Source organism: Quercus lobata, chromosome 7, assembly GCF_001633185.2.
Source record: "Quercus lobata isolate SW786 chromosome 7, ValleyOak3.0 Primary Assembly, whole genome shotgun sequence".
NCBI classification, from domain to species: Eukaryota; Viridiplantae; Streptophyta; class Magnoliopsida; order Fagales; family Fagaceae; genus Quercus; species Quercus lobata.
In genome coordinates this window covers 30,739,236-30,759,799 of record NC_044910.1, presented here as the reverse complement: position 1 = coordinate 30,759,799, position 20,564 = coordinate 30,739,236, and the positions used below count along the sequence as shown (strand labels likewise).

The 20,564-nt window shown below is 35.1% G+C and overlaps 1 protein-coding gene across 1 annotated transcript; it reads left to right on the top strand.

The window, feature by feature from the left end:
• The first annotated feature begins 5,607 nt into the window (after nt 1–5,607).
• On the top strand, nt 5,608–11,194 carry LOC115954332 (probable serine/threonine-protein kinase PBL8). The gene is made up of 6 exons (XM_031072262.1): nt 5,608–6,042; nt 6,336–6,676; nt 6,787–6,922; nt 9,504–9,640; nt 9,733–9,856; nt 10,404–11,194. Exons 1-6 carry the CDS (start codon nt 5,991–5,993, stop codon nt 10,889–10,891), a joined length of 1,278 nt encoding a protein of 425 aa, XP_030928122.1. The 5' UTR covers nt 5,608–5,990; the 3' UTR covers nt 10,892–11,194.
• Nucleotides 11,195–20,564: the final 9,370 nt, after the last annotated feature.

Below are 20,564 nucleotides of genomic sequence, written 5' to 3'. Positions count from 1 at the left end.
GAAAAGGTTGTTACTTACGTGCCACAACTTTGCTGTCTAAGTTCAGCCAGATCTCTGTATATTTAGTTTATCACTTATTGTTTGATTGTTAATTAAAGGAATGCATACTATGAGTTGAGCACTTATTGTTTAATTATTAATCAACTATTTCTTAAAGGATGTTTATGTACAAACTTTTTATTTTGTGGAGAGAATTTACAACCATTATAAACATATACCATGAGTTGAAATCTATTTTGTCATAAATATATTATTGTTTACTCAAAAATAAAATAAAATTGGTCAATAATCAAAATTATCAAATCCAAAGGTTAGCAAATTTCCATATTAGTGATTAATTAAATCTAAGATGTAAATGAAAATTTTATATGTTTCTTTTTATTATAAAAAAAATCTAAAAAATGCAAGAAAACATTTTGAAATTAATAAAGAACATGGATGACTTTAGAGATGGCAATAGGATGGAGGCAGTGGCAAAGCCACACACAAGGGTGGGGGGCCAAGGTCCCCCCAAAGTTTTTAAAAATTATTTTATAATACTTATATTATTTACTTTTTAAAAAATGTAGCATGTAAAAATTGAAGTTAGCCCATCCAAATTTTGATTCATTTCAATGGTGCTCTTAAAAGAAAGAGAAATTATATTAAAATCATATAATTTAAGAGGTTTAACAAATTAAACTATGTAAAAAATGATAATTTATTATACATGTCTAATAGAAGAAATACATAACTTTTGTATGCTCATTAAAATTTAGAAGATGATAAATTCTCTTAGTAAATTAATTTTTATGTGCGAGTGTAGAGTTTTGTCTTAACTAATATATTAACATCACAACTTGGCCCTTCAAACCAAAATTTCTGGCTCCGCCCCTGGATGGAGGGTCAGATTATGAGCATGCACTGTCTCTTCTTCAAGGTGGGGTAGGAAAAACCTTGTATGGAACAAAATGAGACAAATGCTAAACGAAATAGGATAGCAGCAATTCCTAGAAGGTGAAAGTGGTGTTTGGTATGATTAGGGTATATAATTGTGAGATTTGTAATCCGCAAAGCATTTTTTTTTTTTTTTGGTTTGAGGATGAAATTTCTTTTCACTACTTTAATATAACAAATCTCAAGGTGGAGATAGATTGTCGATATCCATTATCCTAATAACTAGGACTGAGAGATTTATACAACGGAATTTTTGTAAACATAAAATTATTTTTTTACCACTAGACTTTAAAAGGTGAAAAATAATGAAAATAAAGTGTTGCAAAAATAACAATCCCCTCACATGGAAATATATAATACATGAGTAGTGTTTATTACACACATTCTGTTACATACACATTTACACACATGAAAAGGCAATTGTAACTATGAATGCGTAAATTTGCATGTAGCATCATTCTTAAGCCCATCTCATATAAGAGTGATGTTGCATGCAAATGTGATAGAAAATAATAAATCCATGTGCGTGTAAACGGGGGAGGTTTTATATCTCTTTAACACCTATAATATTTTGGTAAAATGGGTAGTTGTTTTTGCCATCCCAACTTGATCTCATATTCTAATGGCGAGTGCCAACTGAAAGTGGGATCGAGAGCCCACCAAATTCCAATTCCCACAGCCAGGAACTCGTCTCCAACACAGATATAAAAGGCGATGATTCTATTTCCATTAGTTCCCGTTCACAAATCAAAAATTCCCAATCCAACATCTAATATCTCTTGTTTCTTTAATTAATTATATATACCATTTCATCATCCATATCCCTTTCTCTCTCTTCGCTTTGTCAACTGTCCCTGTGTGGGGGTGTCTATATTAATATGAGTTTTATAGGTCGGAGAGGGAAGATACCCAAACCAATTAATGAACATGGTCTCTTTTTATTTAAGCTTTCACTTTCAACTATTTTACTTTTATTAGAGCTTTCTTTGAGACCAGAAGATAAAAGAAGAGGTTTTTTTTTTTTTTGGCGGCTATAACTTGCCAATTGCATTTTATTGATGCTCTTTCATTTTCAACTTTCTCACTTCGTGTCTTTGTTGTGTACGTACGTAAACAAGTGTTTTTGCGGCTATAACTTTTTTTTTTTGAGAAGGTTGCGGCTATAACTTGTCAAAAGCAATTTCACTTATTCAGAATAATCTAGCTTCATTCCATACCACGTGTTTATCCTACTAGTGGTTTTGTAAAATGTCGAATCTCATAACATTCCTTTTTCTCACTTTAAATTTGTAAGATTAATGTTCATTTTGCAAAGATTGATTCTGATTCTCCAATTTCTTATACAACTCTCAATGCCTTTTTCCTATAAAAAAAAAAAAAATACTCTGAATGTTTTTTTTAAGCAAATAGTTTGTTTATTAGGAATCATATCACCTTTAAAGATTAGACGCTTTCCACTTCGTAAGATCAATAAACCCAAAATGCTTATTGGGAGATACAACATACAAGCGGATAACTGAAGCTTATGAGAGAAAAATAAATCAACTTAGTTCTTCTGGTAACCATTATTGTGAAATTCATAGCAAGGCCTTCAAAATTCATAATCAACTAAATAAGATAGATGGGTCTAAATAAAAGGTGCACAATAAAACTTTTGCAGATATTTATCAATGATATAGAACTTATGCACTGAGGAATAACGGGTATTAAACTTTCAAATGAGTACAAAAATCACTTTGAGTCGTTTGTTACCGCTGAAAACTAGAAATCACTGGAAATTCAAAGAAAAACTGGCATCTACAAATCAATACAGAAGTGAAAAGGGAAGTTGACATGCTACTCTTAGACGTGATTTTCATTCCATAAGTATTTGTGAGGTGTAGAGGAGGTTCAAGTATTCAAGAAAAAACTTCATACGCATATACTTAAGATTAAATTAGCACCCATTAATTAGACCCATAAAAAAAAAGATTTTTCCTACAACTTAAAAAATATAAAAGGATGAAGTTTGTGTGCAGTATTTTTTTTGCCGACACATGTTTAACACTTTCTTTAATTATTAAAATTTAAATTCAGATAATTTTAACTCTTGGTGACAGCTCGTATAGGTCTAATGTTGTCATCACTCATCAGTCAATATTGTAGCCCACCAGTTAGGTAAATGGACATTGCTTTATTGGCTCCTCTCGTAGTCTCTATCCTCTGAAGTTTGAATTAGCCTTCACAAGTTTTGGATGCTTTTGCCTATTGTGAAGGATCTCTTTATATGTTGGTTGGTCTCCTTTGTAAATGAATCTTGTTCCAGCTATAAAAAGTACCTAACCCAGCGCAATTCCTCATATAAATTCATAATTCCTTGCATTGATTCCCATACTTTGAATTTGTTCTGCCTACTTCTTATACTTATATTTGGAGTTCCTAATTTAAATTAACCAATATCCACCATCTTAAAAACTTTTTTCAAAAGTTCATACAAGGTAAAAGTAAAGCACTCCATGATTATCAATATAATACATATCAGTATATCACTCCTCCACGATCAGCCAAATAATATAATATAATACACTCCTTTCCAGATCATAACGATGACCCAAGTTTAAATCCCAATATACTCTCTAACTGCCATCCATCAAAATGTCAATTATGCCTTGAATAATAATCACAACAAACCTTCCAGCATCTAACAATCTTACAGACGCCCTGTGTCGTCTGTGTGAGTGAATAGAAATGATGTGAAGTCTATGGCCATGGTTTCTAGTTCTAGCTACAATCTCACAATGCTAAAAGAACCCCTAAATATTCTTGATATTTTATTCCCACATCAAATCCTGCACGTGCATATTAGCTTAAAAGAAACAAAATACTACTATTTATCAAATGGCAAGTGCCACGTGATTTTTGCTAGGTATGAGTGGAACATGTACATGCTGATGACAAGAGCTTTCATAAGGCAAAGCTGAATGCCAATATATAGATGCCTTTAGAGTGGGTGTCTGCGTTTTCAGATTATTATTTTTTTTTTTTCCTGTGCATGAACAATAATATCACATGGATTTACTGTGCAAAGGACAAAAATCACTGTTCACATACTGTTTATCATGGTTTACAGCACTGTTCACATACTAAAAAAATATTAAAAATGAGTCTCACGGTACTATTTACACATTTAAAAATTATTTTGCTACAGTATTTTCAGTTTTCAATTTTCAGTTTTCAGTTTCAGCAACAATATGTTTAATCCAAACGAACCCTATCAGGAGAGTTAAAAATCTTTTGAATTATAAATCTGTGTATATATATATATATATATATATACCCCTTTCCTCAATTGGAAAACATAGCCGAAATGAGGAATTACATATGGAGTGATAGGACTATGAAGAGATGTGCAAAACCCGTTGGGATCAATCTGTAAAAAACATGAAATTGAGACGGTCTGAATTTTTTGGGCTTGGCTTGGGGGTTGAGATGGGTACACCATTTTTTAGGTTCTAGTCTTTTTAATGAAAAAGAAAGAAGGAAAAAAAAGAAGAAGAAGCATATAATTCACATTAGAAAAGTTAGGAGGAAAGAGAGGACTAACATTAATAATGAAACTGTGAAAGAAAACATGCTCTTCTATGACTCGTAACAACTAAGGATAGAGCAAATTAAAACGTAAAAACCACTTTATATTTCCAAACATTGTTTTTTGAAGTTGTACGCTTCCTACTATCTACATATGGAATAAGAAGGAACTAAAGCAAATGGTGGGCGTGGGTGTAATCCATGTCCAAGTCATTTTTGTTCGCTCAAAGTATGGATATGTATTAATATTTTTAATGCATTACAATTACGAATTACAATGGGGAATCCAAAAGTGGAAAAAAGTAAAAGGAAAACTGAAAAATATGGGAAACCAAAGCCGGGTTTTGCGTAAAGATGGAAATAGCCAAATAGGATAGGATAACCCAATTCTATAGAAGGAGAGGATGTAGAGGGAGAGAGAGAGCCGTGTAAGAAAGAAAGAAAAGAAAGTCCCAACTCCAGTCCAGGTTAGTTTGTTGGGTTTCTGACTTTCTGACCAGATCTGCCTCAGCCTCTCATTGTTTTTGCTGAAAAGAGAAAGGCTTCTGTTGGGCCTCCAGCTCAACTCCCATATTGATCCATTACTTCCATTTTGGGCCTCTTATTAAATTCTATCCACTACCAATGCAATGCAGCCTTCTTTTCTTTTCTCTTCTCTCTCTCTCTCTCTCTCTCTTTCTCTCTTCAAAATATTAAATTTACTTAGCCCATGTCCACGCCCAACCAAAAAAAGAAAAAAGTAGGAGAAAAGATCCAAGTCCAACAAATAAATTTATAACTCTCAATAAAAAAAAAAACAAATAAATTTATCCCGGAAATTCAGTCCTTTCGTCTCGTGAGTACTGAAATTGATGCCACGGACAGAGACAGAGAGTGACATTTGGGGAACGGTAACAGAAACATAATTTGTTGCTGAGTTTTATTTATTTCAAATAATATAATTATTATTTGTTTGTAGTGTATTCTGCAATTATATATACTTTAGATTTTAGAAAAACAAAAATGTATTGTATTGTTTAATTTTATGGAGTACTGAAAAAAAAAAAAAAGTCTTAGGAGAGAGAATTTTATATTATTAGTGATAGAAAATTAGCAATACGTCTTTTTATTTAATTTATTATTAAGCTGGGGAAAAATAAGGGGAGTGAAAGAGAGAGAAGGCAGCGAAGAATGAAACCCTGGGTCTGGGCCATTAGGAGTACATCGACCACAACCACAACCACAACCACAACAACCACTCCGACTCCGAGCGCTACTCTTGTTTGTTGTACAACAACCACACTACTCTCACTCCCATTGCTACTGCCACTAGTTTTAGTACCATCCTTACTGATTCGTCGTTATAAAAAGTCAGCTTCAGCTCAGCAGCTGCTGCTGCTATTGCTATTGCGGCTACAGCTACAGCTAAAGCTAAAGCTAAGCAGCATCACAAAAGCACGTCACATTTTGCACAAACAGCCACAGCCACAGCCATAGCCACAGCCACTATGGGCAATTGCGGCACTAGAGAGGAATCTGCCGTTGTTTCTCATGCTCAAGGTTACTTACTTACTTGCTCCTCTCTCTCTCTCTCTCTCTCTCTTTGCTTTATTAATTATTACTGCTTTTCCTCACAATTTCTCACTGAGTTCAGATCTACTCCTTGCTCTCTTTCATTTCTACTCTCTCTAAGCTCAATTTTCATAATCTCTCCTTTTTTTTTTGCCCTCAAAAATGTTGCATATTAGTATTAATTCAAGTAATTATAAAACAGTAGCACTTGTTATAAAAATTGTTCAATTCAAAGTGCATTATTGAGTGTTGACCTTTGAGAGATGTAAAATTGGAAGCAGTTCCTCAGCTCCACATGTTACCAACAACTCACGGTCACACCGACAAGGACAAGAAGTACAATCGGTCCATATCAGATCTGAGTGATCCTTCTTCAACCCCTCGCAACTTCGAGGACTCCAGAAAGAATGCTCTCCTCTACACTCACGTTATTGCCTTCACATTGTACGAGCTCGAGACTATCACCAAGAGTTTTCGCTCCGATTACATTCTAGGTGAAGGTGGTTTCGGCACTGTCTACAAGGGTTACATCGACGAGAATGTCAGAGTTGGCCTCAAATCCCTCCCCGTTGCTGTTAAGGTTCTCAACAAAGAGGGCCTTCAGGGACACCGAGAGTGGCTTGTATGTCAATGTCTCACAGACTCTCTTCTCCTATTATGATTATGATTATTATTTACATACATGTATCTTTCATTCATATTATTATCATCACCTGCTGCCTGCTATCACAGACCGAAGTTAATTTTCTCGGCCAGCTTAGGCATCCCAATCTGGTGAAGTTGATTGGATATTGTTGCGAGGATGACCACAGGTTACTCGTTTACGAGTTCATGTTCCGGGGCAGCCTTGAGAATCACCTCTTTCGAAGTATGCAACATCTTCTTTCTTTCATTCTCTTTGCAGATTTCTATACTACTCTCATAGGCAGTAAACCATAGTTAGCTGTTATTGTAAATGTAACTTTATCAAACGCAGTGTTCTTGCAACTGTGAAAACATGTTCTGTGCCCCTAATTCTTACTCTCTGTTTCTCTTCTAAATACAGTTCTAGGATTTCTACTTTTGTTTTGCTACGTTTCTGTTCACCTTCTAGACTGAGTTAGAGCGTAACAAAGATAATAATAATGTGTGGCGGCTACTTCTTTTTATGACTGCATTGTCAATATTGCTATAAATTTGCTTGCTTCAATGCACTCAACTTGATGTAAACACCTGCACTTGAAGGAGAAGGTGCATTATAAGAAGCTAGATGACATGGTTGATAGCTGAAGTTTGAGAGGAGACTGGAGAGTGAGGTAATACTGTGGGGGAAGAAGACTAATTTATAGATATCTTGTTCTCATTCCCTTCTTTAGGAGACCTTAATTGAGTTCATTCAATTCAACCCTTTCTTTTGCCTTGGGGAGCGTTTTTGTGAGTTTGGGAGGGCATAGCTAATGACATTCTGTCATGCTATGATCCTGTTATCGTGAATCATTTAGAGCATGGGCAACCTATAAGAGGATATTTTAGTGGGAATTGTGGTAAGGCAGCAATTGTCCTAGTAAAAAAAGAGCAACATGTGTCTTGCACGATTTGTGTGTGAGAATGATGCCTCGTGGTCCATAAGAGGTCTGATCATAATTGTCAAAGAGATTATTGTATATTCATTTTGGAAGGAAGGAGTTGTCAATTTATTCTTTTATTACATTATAAGATAAGAACTTTATTGTTGTTGTTAAAATCAGTCCTTGAAAACCAAGTGGCAGTTGTGAGATAGGTTATATAATAGGGAGATATCACTGACCCAATTTGCCCAAAGAGCCTGTCTGTATTGATGAAATGTAGCCTTTTCAATATCAATTGACTCAACCAGGATAGGCACAACAATGAATAAGACAGGATAAAACATAACTAACTAAAAAAAAAGAAGCAAGTAAAAAATAATAATACTTTTCAAAAACAAAAAACAAAAAATGTAAAAAGAGTAGATTGGGTTTGTTGGATTTTGGGTTTGATCTTAAGAAAAAGAATTTCAAGTTTCATACATTCCTCACTTGACAGAGAATCAGACCACATGTAATTCATTGAGTTGAAATTTATTAGAGCCTCAAAATGCTTAATTTTCAAAGGAAGACTCTAATTCATAAACCTGAAAGACTTGTATGATAGTAAAGGCTCAAGACTGTGGTTCTAGGTCTTGGACCAGTGAACTAATGGACCTTGTTTCTCATTTGTGGAAAAATGATGCAATGTGTGTGAGATGTATATATTTGAGTTCTCTAAGCAATTGAAAACTCCATAAAAGTTTGTGCATTTGATCAAGCTATTCCAAAATGCTTTTAGGGGCCACCAAAATTTCCATATTTGGTAGCAAAGTCATGAACTGCCTCTGTGATTAAGTGTTTTAAAAGGGGGTTTCCACAAGATGAGCATTATGTACTCTCAAAGGTAGCAGGTGCATGGCCCAAGGGGTTGGTACAATCTGTCAGTCTCCAAAATTTAACCTCATCTCAGGGCACCGAGCCAAGGCCCTCAACATTTCTAAAGAGTGATGATGAACTGAACCCTCACTGTGTTTTACTTGTTTCATAAGGTTTCTTTGTTAGCTATCCAAAGTCCTTGTGAACAGTGTTAGATATTTTCCCACTACACTTCTCTTCTTATGTAATATGATCTAGCAACATTTGGGTGCTACTTCAGTACTTCTTAGTGTAACTGATGAAAAGTTTGATAGACATATGAGCCTGATCCTTATTTTCTGCTTGATCTTTGTGAAATTTATGAGGGAAAAAATGCAAAAAAGTTCCCTTGGAATTTGGGTCAATTGCTAATTGATCCTTGTACTATCAATTTTGTATTGTTGACCCTTGAGATTTAAGAATTGTCCAAATTAACCCCTACATCTCAATTCTGTTAACTATAATTGACAAAAAATATTCATGTGTTGCACGCATATTTTTGTCAAAATGATTTTTTATTTTATTTTTTATATAGTGGTCATGTGCACACCATGTAACCATTTTCTGTCAGTTATAGCACAAGGGTTGGTTTGCAACTAACCCAAACCCAAAGGATTCTTTTTGCATTTTGGCCAATTTATGAAGTACATAATATAAGAGAGCATCAAAAGCCAACCAGGTTAATCTCATATGTGAATTTTTATGAAAGGGCTCAGTCTACTAATAAATATGTTAAAATATTAACCTTTTGGTGCACTTAAATAGATTATTGGTGACACTGCTGCTGGCATTTGGTGACTAAATCTTTTTATATTTATGAAAATAGTTATATTTGCTGTGTTGATTCTGCCTGTTTTGGTTCAAGAGTTTTTGATGATTTATTGGGGGGACGATAGTGCTAATCAAGATTTGTCATATACTTTTCTGACAACATTATGACATTTTACTTGGTTTCTGGCAATAATTTCATTAACTTAAAGTTGATATGATTTTTCATGAGGGCTTCAGAGGCTGCTGTATCATTATCATGGGCCACAAGAATGATGATTGCTCTTGGAGCTGCAAAAGGGCTTGCTTTTCTTCATAATGCTGAAAGGCCGGTTATCTACAGGGACTTCAAAACCTCTAATATATTATTGGACTCTGTAAGTGGTGTTTCTTTTTTCCCTCCCTCCTTAGTGGTTCATGAATGTAGAAATTCTCTTATTACCATCTTTCTTGGCCTTTGCATCTACAGGATTATACAGCAAAGCTTTCTGATTTTGGGCTTGCTAAAGCTGGACCACAAGGTGATGAGACCCATGTGTCAACTCGAGTAATGGGAACCTATGGTTATGCTGCCCCTGAATATGTGATGACTGGTAAGGTTTCTGCACATCTCAAAAAAGCTTGATTTGTCAGAAACTAATTGATCTAGGAATAAGAAGTTAGAAAAACTTTTTCTATGATTGAAAGATTAATCAACTGCAAATTGAAGCCAACGAGCTCCAGCTCAAACAGCATCTCCTCCTCCCATAAAAATGGGTGGAGGGTAAGGTAGCGGGTTCAAAACCTATTGGGTGCATATATGAACTTCCCAATAAAAAAAGTTAAAAACTGGGAATTGGATTTGGATTTGGATCTGTCTTTTATATTCGATGGTGGAATGACATTTTGTTGCAACAGTTCTAAGAAATGACTGACAGCAAGGTTATTTGGAGTGGGGTGGCTGGTGGGTGCCATATTGTTATTAGTACTATTTAAGGCTTGTATTGGATCAATACAATTCTTTTTTCCTTTCATTGCTCTTATTAAATTACAACAGCAATGATTTTGTATGTTGTGTCTAGTTTTCATGAATTCTATGCTTCAGGAGTATTAATTTGTGTTTGCGGGCTTTTCTGAATGAAGTCTATATGAAATGAGCAGGGCATCTGACTGCCAGGAGTGATGTGTACAGCTTTGGAGTTGTTCTTCTCGAGCTTTTGACAGGAAGAAAGTCTGTTGATAAGACAAGACCGAGCAAAGAGCAGAATCTGGTAGATTGGGCCCGGCCAAAACTGAATGACAAGAGAAAGTTGCTTCAAATAATCGACCCAAGATTGGAGAATCAGTATTCAGTAAGGGCAGCACAGAAAGCCTGCAGCTTGGCATACTATTGTTTGAGCCAGAATCCCAAAGCAAGGCCCTTGATGAGTGATGTAGTTGAAACTTTGGAACCTCTACAAAGCTGTGGTGATAGTGTGAATGAATACTCATCATCATCGACTGTTGGTGGCGGTGCATTTGCCATGGGTGGAATCCCAGATTACCGGATGCATCACAGGTTTGTCAATAATGTTGGTCCAGGTGCTAGTTGTCGATCTCCCAACCCAAATTGTTCCCCTGGGGGACCTGCAGCATGCAGGGTTAGATGAGAAATCTGACCTATCTGTATACTTGTTTGGTGTGCTTTTCCTCCCCTTATTGAGATGACAATATGGCTTTGTTTGCGTCTTTGTAATTCATGTACATCTTATCCTGGTGACCCCAAGCCTTTGTTGATTATTTTTCTTCGGCTTGGTGCGGTATCAGTTTGTTGTCGCATTTGCTTACCAAACGGGAATTGCCATGTGAAAAGATATTTTACCGTGTAAACATTAGTTGCAGAATTGCGAGGTGAATGCCAAAAAATGTATTGTGCCACATCCTTATCATCATTGTCATGATTATTGTTTTTACTTTTTGGGTAAATGTCATGATTATTGTTATTATTATATTTGTGAGCTCCATGCTAGTATGGGCTCCGGTGAACCGATAGATATTGACGCTTTTTGAGTGGGCTTATCCTGACAATTTAGTAGAATAGAACTCGGTTAACTTTTTAAATTATTGGGCATTGGCCATCAGCATTTGAAAAGGAAGTGCCCATATAAAGCCTGAAAACTTGAGTTGTCTGGTCTGGTGGTTGATTCCCCTTGTCCCCGGAGACAAAAATATCAATTTCATTGCCCCACTTCCCCAACAACCCTATTCTCCACTACTCTCCACCACACAATTCTATTAAAACACTGTTATCTGTCTCTCCTGTGCACTGGTGCATGCCTGTGTTCATCCGTAAGCCATGGACAGCTTCGCAATTAATTACAAGTTATTATTGTCACTATTCATCTTGGTTCAGTTCATCATCATTCCAGGTTAGTATTAGTTGTGATTTCTGAGCAAGGCTCCAATTCAATCTCTCTCTCTCTCTGTGATTTCTGAGCAAGGCTGCTCCAATTCAATCTCTCTCTCTCTCTCTGATTTCTGAGCAAGTCTCGAATTCAATCTCTCTTGACCCAAACATAGGGTCACGGTTAGTTAAAATAAATTATATGCCTGCAGGATCCTACGCGGAGCTGATGCCAAATGAGCAATCAACCGCAATATTACAGCCCATGTTTCCAACCAAGTACCAGCTGTTCGAGGCTAGTTCTCATGATGCACGACGAAGGCTAGCACCCTTTCAGCTTTGTTTGCCATGCAAGTGTTGCGCTGCTGCCACCAATACCAGCTGCACCACCTTGCCTTGCTGCTTTGGTATCAACTGCCAGCTTCCCAACAAGCCTTACGGAGTTTGTGCTTTTGTGCCCAAGAAATGCGACTGTATCTCTTGTGCTGTCTAACCTTTCCGTCTTCACCTTCCATTCCATCCTCTTATCACCTCAACTCTCCCACGTAAGCCCAACTAGTCTTGGAACCCCTAAAAAAAAAACAGTTCTAATATCAAATCTGCTATGTGCCGGCAGACAAACCATTTCACAAACTGTACAAGTTTTTTCAGTTTTTATATACTCAAACATATCTGTTACCAAAATTTAACTTGAACATCTGTTCTTGGTGCTATTGCTAAATATAATCACCCTTGTATACTTGTTATTGTTGTTATTTATTAATACTATGTTGTTTTGCGTACGATCATCCATTACATTGTCATCTCTCATTTCTATGTACATGTTTACTAAAATCACTACGAAGCCTTTGGAGTTTGAATAAGTTGTTCCATTACTTTATAGATGCAATTGACATATAATATAGCTTTATGCTCTATAGCAATTCTTATGGTATTGTATTTTTCGTTTTAATATGTAGCTGTAGTTCACAAGCAAAATATATGTTCGCATCTCCTATAATATATATATATATATATATATATATATTAGGCAAACTTTTATTTTCTAATTAGGTTGTTTTATAAATGTTGGTTGGATTAGATCAATTTAATTAATTAATTATTGTACGAGCATCAGGTATGGGCCCAACTCATTAGCCTTTGTATGCCTAAGAACTATGGGCCCAGTAGCAGATTGTGGGTCATATCAATTTGGAAATCAATGGCAAGTCGGAAATTGAATTGATTAGTAACGATAATGCCTTGGGGGAAATTGTCTGCCGAGCTCCGTTTGGCAGCGGTTGCAAGTTTCAAGATAAGTCACATTTGTCGTGAGAAGTGAGTCTCATCTGGTTAGGAATATATCCCAGAAGGGCCCCACCAAGATAAAAAGCCTCTCCCATCATCATGACAACTTCACTAAGGGAAGTTTATAAATAGGAGCCAAAGGGGTGAAAAGGGGGGTTGGAAAATTTGGAGAGAGAGAGATTGATACACTAGAAGAAAGAAGAGAGATATAGCTAAAGGGGAGGGAGCTCAATATGCAGTCCGAGACTTCACGAGAAACACACAGAGGGGGATAATATTTTAGTTGGGCCTCAAACTCCATCACTTGGGCTATTAGGTTGGCCTCAAAAGGTTTTACCTTTGTAGGAAACTCTTCACCCCCCCTTAAACAAATAAATTGAGAGCCTGACTTCAGAGTTCATCAGGCATTTTGGGCTAGGCTACCATAATTATTTTTTTAATTGATGGGAGGATCAGTGTTTGTTGAACCCAATAAATAATACATGTTGATTTCATGTTCATGAATATGTCCAAAGGAAAAGTTCAAAATTTTTACTTCGTTATCTATGCCGGAAAGAGTTGGTGGTCGTGTCACTCTTTTGTCAGGTGCTGCACTTGTGCGGCGGTGTGCCACTATTTTGAAAGCAGAAGCTAGCCACAGATAAAAAAAACGCTACATTTAAGAATGATTATGTTTACTTTCATGAAGATGAGGATGATTATGTTTGCTTTTCATGAAGACGGATTTCATCGGTAGATAATTACACTTAAAAGGAAATATTTATCATCTAAGGAGTCTATGACAAATTGGTTGACTGGAAACAATTGTCATCAAAGGAGTCTTTTCCTCATATAGTGAGTTAGAGGACATGGGTTATAGAAAATTATGCTTGGATTTGAGATGGAAAGGAGTTGTTTAAAAATAACGATAGCGTAACCGAGATATTATGAGGAAAAGTAGTTGGATGTCTTAATGTTTGTCTTTTGTTTAGAGGGTGCACACTATTCTTTTCTCTATGAGGAAGTGATGCTTGTATAAATTTTTAGCTGTGCATTTAGAGTAGCGTTGAAGAATAATACCTTAAAAGGTGATGGCTAGCCTATACATACTTCTCTTGAGAAACATGGTTCTACTCAATCTAGCCCTCCATAGGAATTTGAATGGTTATCTCATTTATTGCTAGTAAATGAAAGAGATTTATGGAATGTCGTATGGTCGAAAGAATGGGCTTGTTGATCAAAGCCAAAATCATAATAGGAGTTGTTTTTTTTAGGGTGGGAATTAATTAGTGCGTTTTGGTATTTCCTTATTATTAGAGTCTCTTCAACTATTAAAGCGAACTAGAGCATTCATGGGAATGCTAAATGTCATATGTTGCCTCTATTTAGCATTTGTCTCTCAAAAACCTCCACCATCCGGAAATGTAAAAACTTAGAATTGTAACATTTTTTCCAATACTGCTACAATGCCATCCTACTTTTATGATGGCACTGTAAACTATTGTATTTGTTTTTTAATCTATTTTATTCTCTCTCTCCTCTATGTCAGACACATTTTCTTTCTCAACTATCTCTCTTTCCTCATCTCAGTATTTTGTCTCCCTCTCTCTTTGTGAATTGCTCTCAACTCTCACTCTCTCTCTTTGTGCTGGTGGTTGGCCTCCACGCCGGTGTGTGGGTTGTGGGTTAATGGATCAGTGGGTTTGGAGTTCTGGGTTTTGTGGGTTTTTTTTTTTTTTTGGCTATGATCAGTGCTTAAAGGAAAAGGTGGGTATGGTTGAATTAGGTATGGCTAAAGTGGGTCGTGGGTCTCTCAAGTCCGGCGTGGGTTTGATGAGTTTGTGCGTCTCTCAAGTCCGGTTGTGTTGGTTGGGTTTTGAATCGATGTGGATCGTGGCAGGTCGTGGTGGGTTGTGTGGCTCTGGGGTTGAGGATCATGGTGGATCAGTGGGTTTGGAGTTCTGGGTTTTGTGGTTTTTTTTTTTTTTGGCTGTGACCGGTGCTTAAAGGAAGAGGTGGGTATGGTTGAATTGGGTATGGCATTTTGCTATTGGTTTGATTTGATTTTGGGATGGATTTTTTTTTTTGGGTTCATGGTGGTGGAGTTGGGGGTTGCTGTGGTGGTGGTGGAAGGGGGTGGGGTTTTTATTATGGGTCATATGTGGATTCATGGTGGTGAAGGTGGGGGGTTGCCATGGTGATGGTGGTGGCGTGGCCATGGGTTTCGGTGGCTAAGGTTTCTGGGTTTTGTTTTCTCTATGGGTTTCTAGGTTTCAATGGCCATAAGTTTGTGGTTGGGGTTTCAAGAAAACAACATTATGAATGGGTATACTTAGAGGGAGCTTCTTTATGTGCTTGAAGATGACTTTGGTTTTCAACTGATGAAAATCAATTTGGGTATTGAGTTTTGGAGATAAAAACCAATTTGGGTATGTTTTTCGTGGTGGTGGTGGTAGCAGGTGGTTGCAGAGGTGATTTGGGTTTTTGTTTTTATTTGGGTTTGAGATATATTATTTTATTGTGTAGAAATATCATTTTAATGTGCTGTATTATAAATAAAAGTTGGGATGCTAGAGTATTGTAAAATGGTATGGTATAATTGATAAAGTAGCTTTTTGAGATGGTAAAATAAGATATGATACAATTTTCGGATGGGGATGCTTAGAAGAGTAGTTTCAAATTCTACTTGAATATTTAACGAGCCGTGAACAATGTAAGTTTTGTCATAGTTTGTAATTTGCTTTGATTCCTCCTTGATTCTTGCTTCAATTGCAATTGTTGATTCCTGATCAACAATATATCAAGTTATCATGATAGTCTCTAACAACACTTAGTGCTCCCAAAGTTTTATGCAGTTGTACTTGAAAATTGCACTACCTATTTGCCAGGTATGAACAATGTCAGCAGTTGATGTGAGGAATGTCTAGTTGTTTTGTGCTCACAACACATAAGTGGGAGATGTTAGAACTTAGAAATATTGTGCAAGACAAAGCCCAAATAAAAGTGGGCCCATAGTGGGCCTAATTCAACCAATTGCCAAAATGTTGTGCCTTTTGCCAAAAAAGTACATCTTTGGTTTTGTACCCTTTGGTTGTCTATATAAAGGAGCGAGGGCTCATTTGTGCAGCTGTTGAATAGATTACTAATGAGTGATGTGGTAGAGCAATACACAAAGTAACATTCTCTTATATTTCATTAGAGTATTTAGGCTATGGATACCATGTGTTTTGTTCTTGTAACAAACACCATCATTTAAGTCTCAATTCATGTGAGATATTAATTTCATTTTTCAACTATATTGCAGGTGGATGCTAAAAATGTTTAGGTCATATCCTCATAGTCATTATCAGGCTAAAATGAGAAATTAACCCTGATTTTCAAACATTATAATTAGTAGACCACGTTTTCAAACTATATTTTTACTAGCATCTCGAGGCTAAGAGGCTCGATTTTGGACTATAAATCGAGTCTTTGAGGGTCAGTTTTCATGTTCTGATTGGGTCCAAGGTGGCAGTTTGTCCACTTGGAAATCGAGTCTTAGAAACTCGATTTATATATCGACGCTCAAAGACTCGATTTGTTCTTGAAATTTCAACAAGTGTTGGAGTACAAAACACAAACACAGATCACCTAGTACAAAACATCCAACCAAATCTACCCCTAACAACCACCTAAAATCTAGATTAAAAAAAAAAAAAAAAAAAAAAAACACCCATCAGATCAGAGAAAGAAAGAACCCATCAGATCAGAGAGAGAAAGACCCAGATCTTGCGGGGCAGCGCGGCCTGGGTCCGCTTAAGCTTGCATCTCCATTTCTTCTTCTTCTTCTTCTTCTTCTTCTTCTTCTCTCTCTTTCTTTCTTTCCACGTTTTTACTATTTCTGCATTTTGGGTCTTCTGAGTATGAATGTTTGTAATTATTTTTGGGTTATAAATTGAGTCTTAGAGACTCGATTTCTAGGTAGACGCCACGTGGAAAAAAAATACCATATCAGACGTGATCAACCCATGAAAATCGAGTTTCAAAGACTCGATTTATAGGCCTTAAATCGAGTTTCTTAGACTCGAGATGATAGTAAAAAATATAGTTTGAAAACGTAGCCTACTAATTATAATGTTTGAAAATCAAGGTTAATTTCCCATTTTGGCCTCATTATCATGATTATTGTTATTACTAGCCTATGTCTTGCCCATAACATGTATTCATTTACCTTGTGACAAGAGTGATCTCTTTTGTATTCATTTATAACATTTTTTTGGATTTCTAATATTTTGGATAATGGAGAAATGCTATTTAATTATAGTGGCTATGTATTATCGCATTAATCATTAATGCAATGTAAGCGACTTGTTGTCTCTAAGAACCTAAATTCAAATCCTCTCTCCCAACTTATTATGGTGAAATAAAGACCATATAGATTCCCTATTGATATTAATAATTGGTGCACCACCTTTTTTTATTTATTTAAAAAACCTTAGAAATGAATGCATGCACCTCACTTAACACATGACAATAGATTGATCTTTTCCATAAAAGAAAACAATATTATGTTTTGCCGAATAGAAAAAGAATACTAAATAATAATTAAAATTTTCGATGTGGTAGAAGGCTAAATGAAAAGTATTATATTTTTTTCTCTAGAAATAGGTAACATGGAAAAACCTTAGATTATTGCTGTTTGGAATAAAATTTGTGGAACTAAATTATTAGTTAAGAAGTTGCAATAATATCTATTAGACACCTTTTATTTTGAAGATTTATAATCCCATTCATTAGTTTACATACTTTGCATTTACACAAATACAAGGTATTTATAGTGCACAATACCACTATTTATTTTGAAAAATTTCTACGATATATATCATTTGAAAAATAAATGTAGTCTTCGGTGGTGGATCACTTACAAGATCAATTTGGAGTGGCTTTGATTCATTTAGAAAATATGATTAGGGGAACTATAGGTGGAGCATGTTATAGTTTTTATCTAGTTTTGAAGCATGTTATAAAATTTCCAAAAGCTATGGGATTTATGACTTGTTTTGATACCCTACCCAAAGTTCATCAGCATAGTGTAGTCATGTTTTTGGCTTTCTGCTATTGCAACAATGATTAGAAAAAAGAAGCAAGTATTTGTTCATTAGTTAGGTGTATCTTGTTTTAACCTTTTGAGTATTTCTTTGATGAGAAAATTTGAAGTATAATTGATTTTGATAGAGGTTAAAAAGGAAATCTTGAAGTTGATAACTGTCCATAAAGAAGTTATGTAGCATTGACCTCTAAATTAATAGACAATTGATTCTAAAAAAGTTAGCGTTTTAGATATACTGATTATGTTTATGTTTGCTTCATTTCTATAATTTTACTATTTTTTCTTATTATATGGTATTCTGTATTCATGAGGTTGTTAGAAATTCTTGTCTCATTACTTGGTTTGTTGGACTTTAGCTCTGAGTTTGTGTGGTGGGGATTGACATTCTAAAATTGGTAGTCAATTACTATTTTCGGTTCAATGAAATTGATGCTCAATTGCAAAACCCTGATATCAAATTTTAAGGACTGTTTCTTTCATTCTTTTGTGTTTTGCTTATTTTCACTCCTTTGTTGTGCAGCAATGGAGTGAGCCAACTAATGAAGCTATTCAAGGGCTTGGAAGGTTCTCTTGTGCTAGTCAAGAACTTGGCTTACAGGATTTTAGTATTGAATGTGTTTGGCTATTGGTGTGCATTCAATTCTACTTAACCAAATTCAATACTTCCAGCTTTGCTCATCTATTACAAAATGTCAAAGATGAGATAACCTTTTTGCAGTGTTGAGTTTAAACTTGTACATAAGACAAGCAATACAAGTGCTTAATATTCTCAACATCGTTATAGGTAGAGCCTTTGGACAATAGTCACGCCACTTGAGATTGACAAAACAATTAATCTTGAAGCCCACATTTTTCCTTTTTTTGGCGGGAATTATGTATTATAATGGTGGGAAAAATTGGCCTTGTAATCAAATTCAACATTTCAATTGAATTTGTACATAGACCATTGCTGGACATACCTTATTATGTTGAACATGACATTTGATTAATCATTCCCTATATTTGTCATTAGTCAATATACATCATTAAGATCTTTTACTAATGACTTAATCAAAGCTATTATGCTAAACATATTATTTATTTATTTCAACCATTATCACAATTCTTAGACTTTGGGTTTTATCTATTTTGTATGCTTAAAAATGCACAGGAAGCCACTGGTCTGTGCGGCCTAATGTTGAGTTCTTGATTGAACTCCCAAAAACAAATCTGAACCTAGCAAAGTCACCCCTCCAACGGAAGACACGTGGCTACGTGCGAAAACGGTCCCCGTCAAATATAATATAGGTGGGTGGGTCAGGATGACAGATTAGAAATAACTCAAGCGCTATTTATCTTGACCCGCTAATTTACCTGTCTAACCCTTTATTCTTATCATTTAAGCAATTGAGATAAAATATAAAACAAATCATCAATATCTTTTCCTTTGTCTTTATATCTTCCCGCCAAAATAACATAAACGGAATAGACAACTTTGTTGATATTCTCATTAACAAAAGTTCTATTTAGGTTTCACGTGTTAAAAAAAAAAAAAAAAAAAAAAAAATGTTTGAAGGGGACCCTCCACTGTTGCCAAGTATTCACTTTTATTGTTGTGTGTGTTGCTCAACAAATTATTAATGGATCTATTTTCATGGAAATTTGTTAATGTATTTATTCGTATCTCAAATCCTAGTTTTGTTTAGTTGCTAGAAATATAGATCTGGATTAGTGGCTTCATCTAGTTTTTTGTTTTTAGATTAATGGCTTTGTTTCTACAATTTTAATAATTTATATCCTATCTGGTGCTTTTGATATTTATTGTACAATGATACTAAATACGTAGATTTTTAATTTTTAACAACCCATCATTTTTGTATACGCGTTTTTGGATTTGTCATAATTTATAGTTTATATTTTGTTTTTCATTATTTATTTAGAGGAAGATTTAAAAAAATAATAATAAAAAAACTTATATTGGATTTACAAATATAAGGATAGAATGAGAAAAATAAATAATTCAATTAAAATTCCTAGGAATAAACCAAACATTATATTCTTACATTCCTAGGAATCTTATTAGATTCTCAATTAAACCAAACATATAAATAGTTACATTTCTAGGCATCCAGATTACAAGACATCACATTCCCAATAATCTAAATGTCAGGAGAATAATCTGAATGTCAGGAGTAATGTGGATTTCCTTGTACCAAATGCCACCTTAAAGTTTAAACCAACACAAATAATCAAACCAAATAATTTTATTTACTCTCCCTGCCATATGAAAATTCTAAGTAATAGCACTACCATACATAAATTATCAAACCAAATAACATTACATTTAGTTAGTAAGATATCAAACAGTTTTATCTAAACTTAGTTGGGAAACAAAATCAACATAAATTGGTTTTATTATTTTATAGTTAGTAGGATATTACACAGTTCAATCCTAACTCAATTCATAAACAAAAGAGTAAATAATAAAATTATATAATATATATTTTTAAATAATATAAATATAAGTGGGTCAGGTCGAGTTAGACGGATTTGTGAATCTACAACCTGCACCTAGCCTGACCCATCGTACAAATTCTGTTGGCAA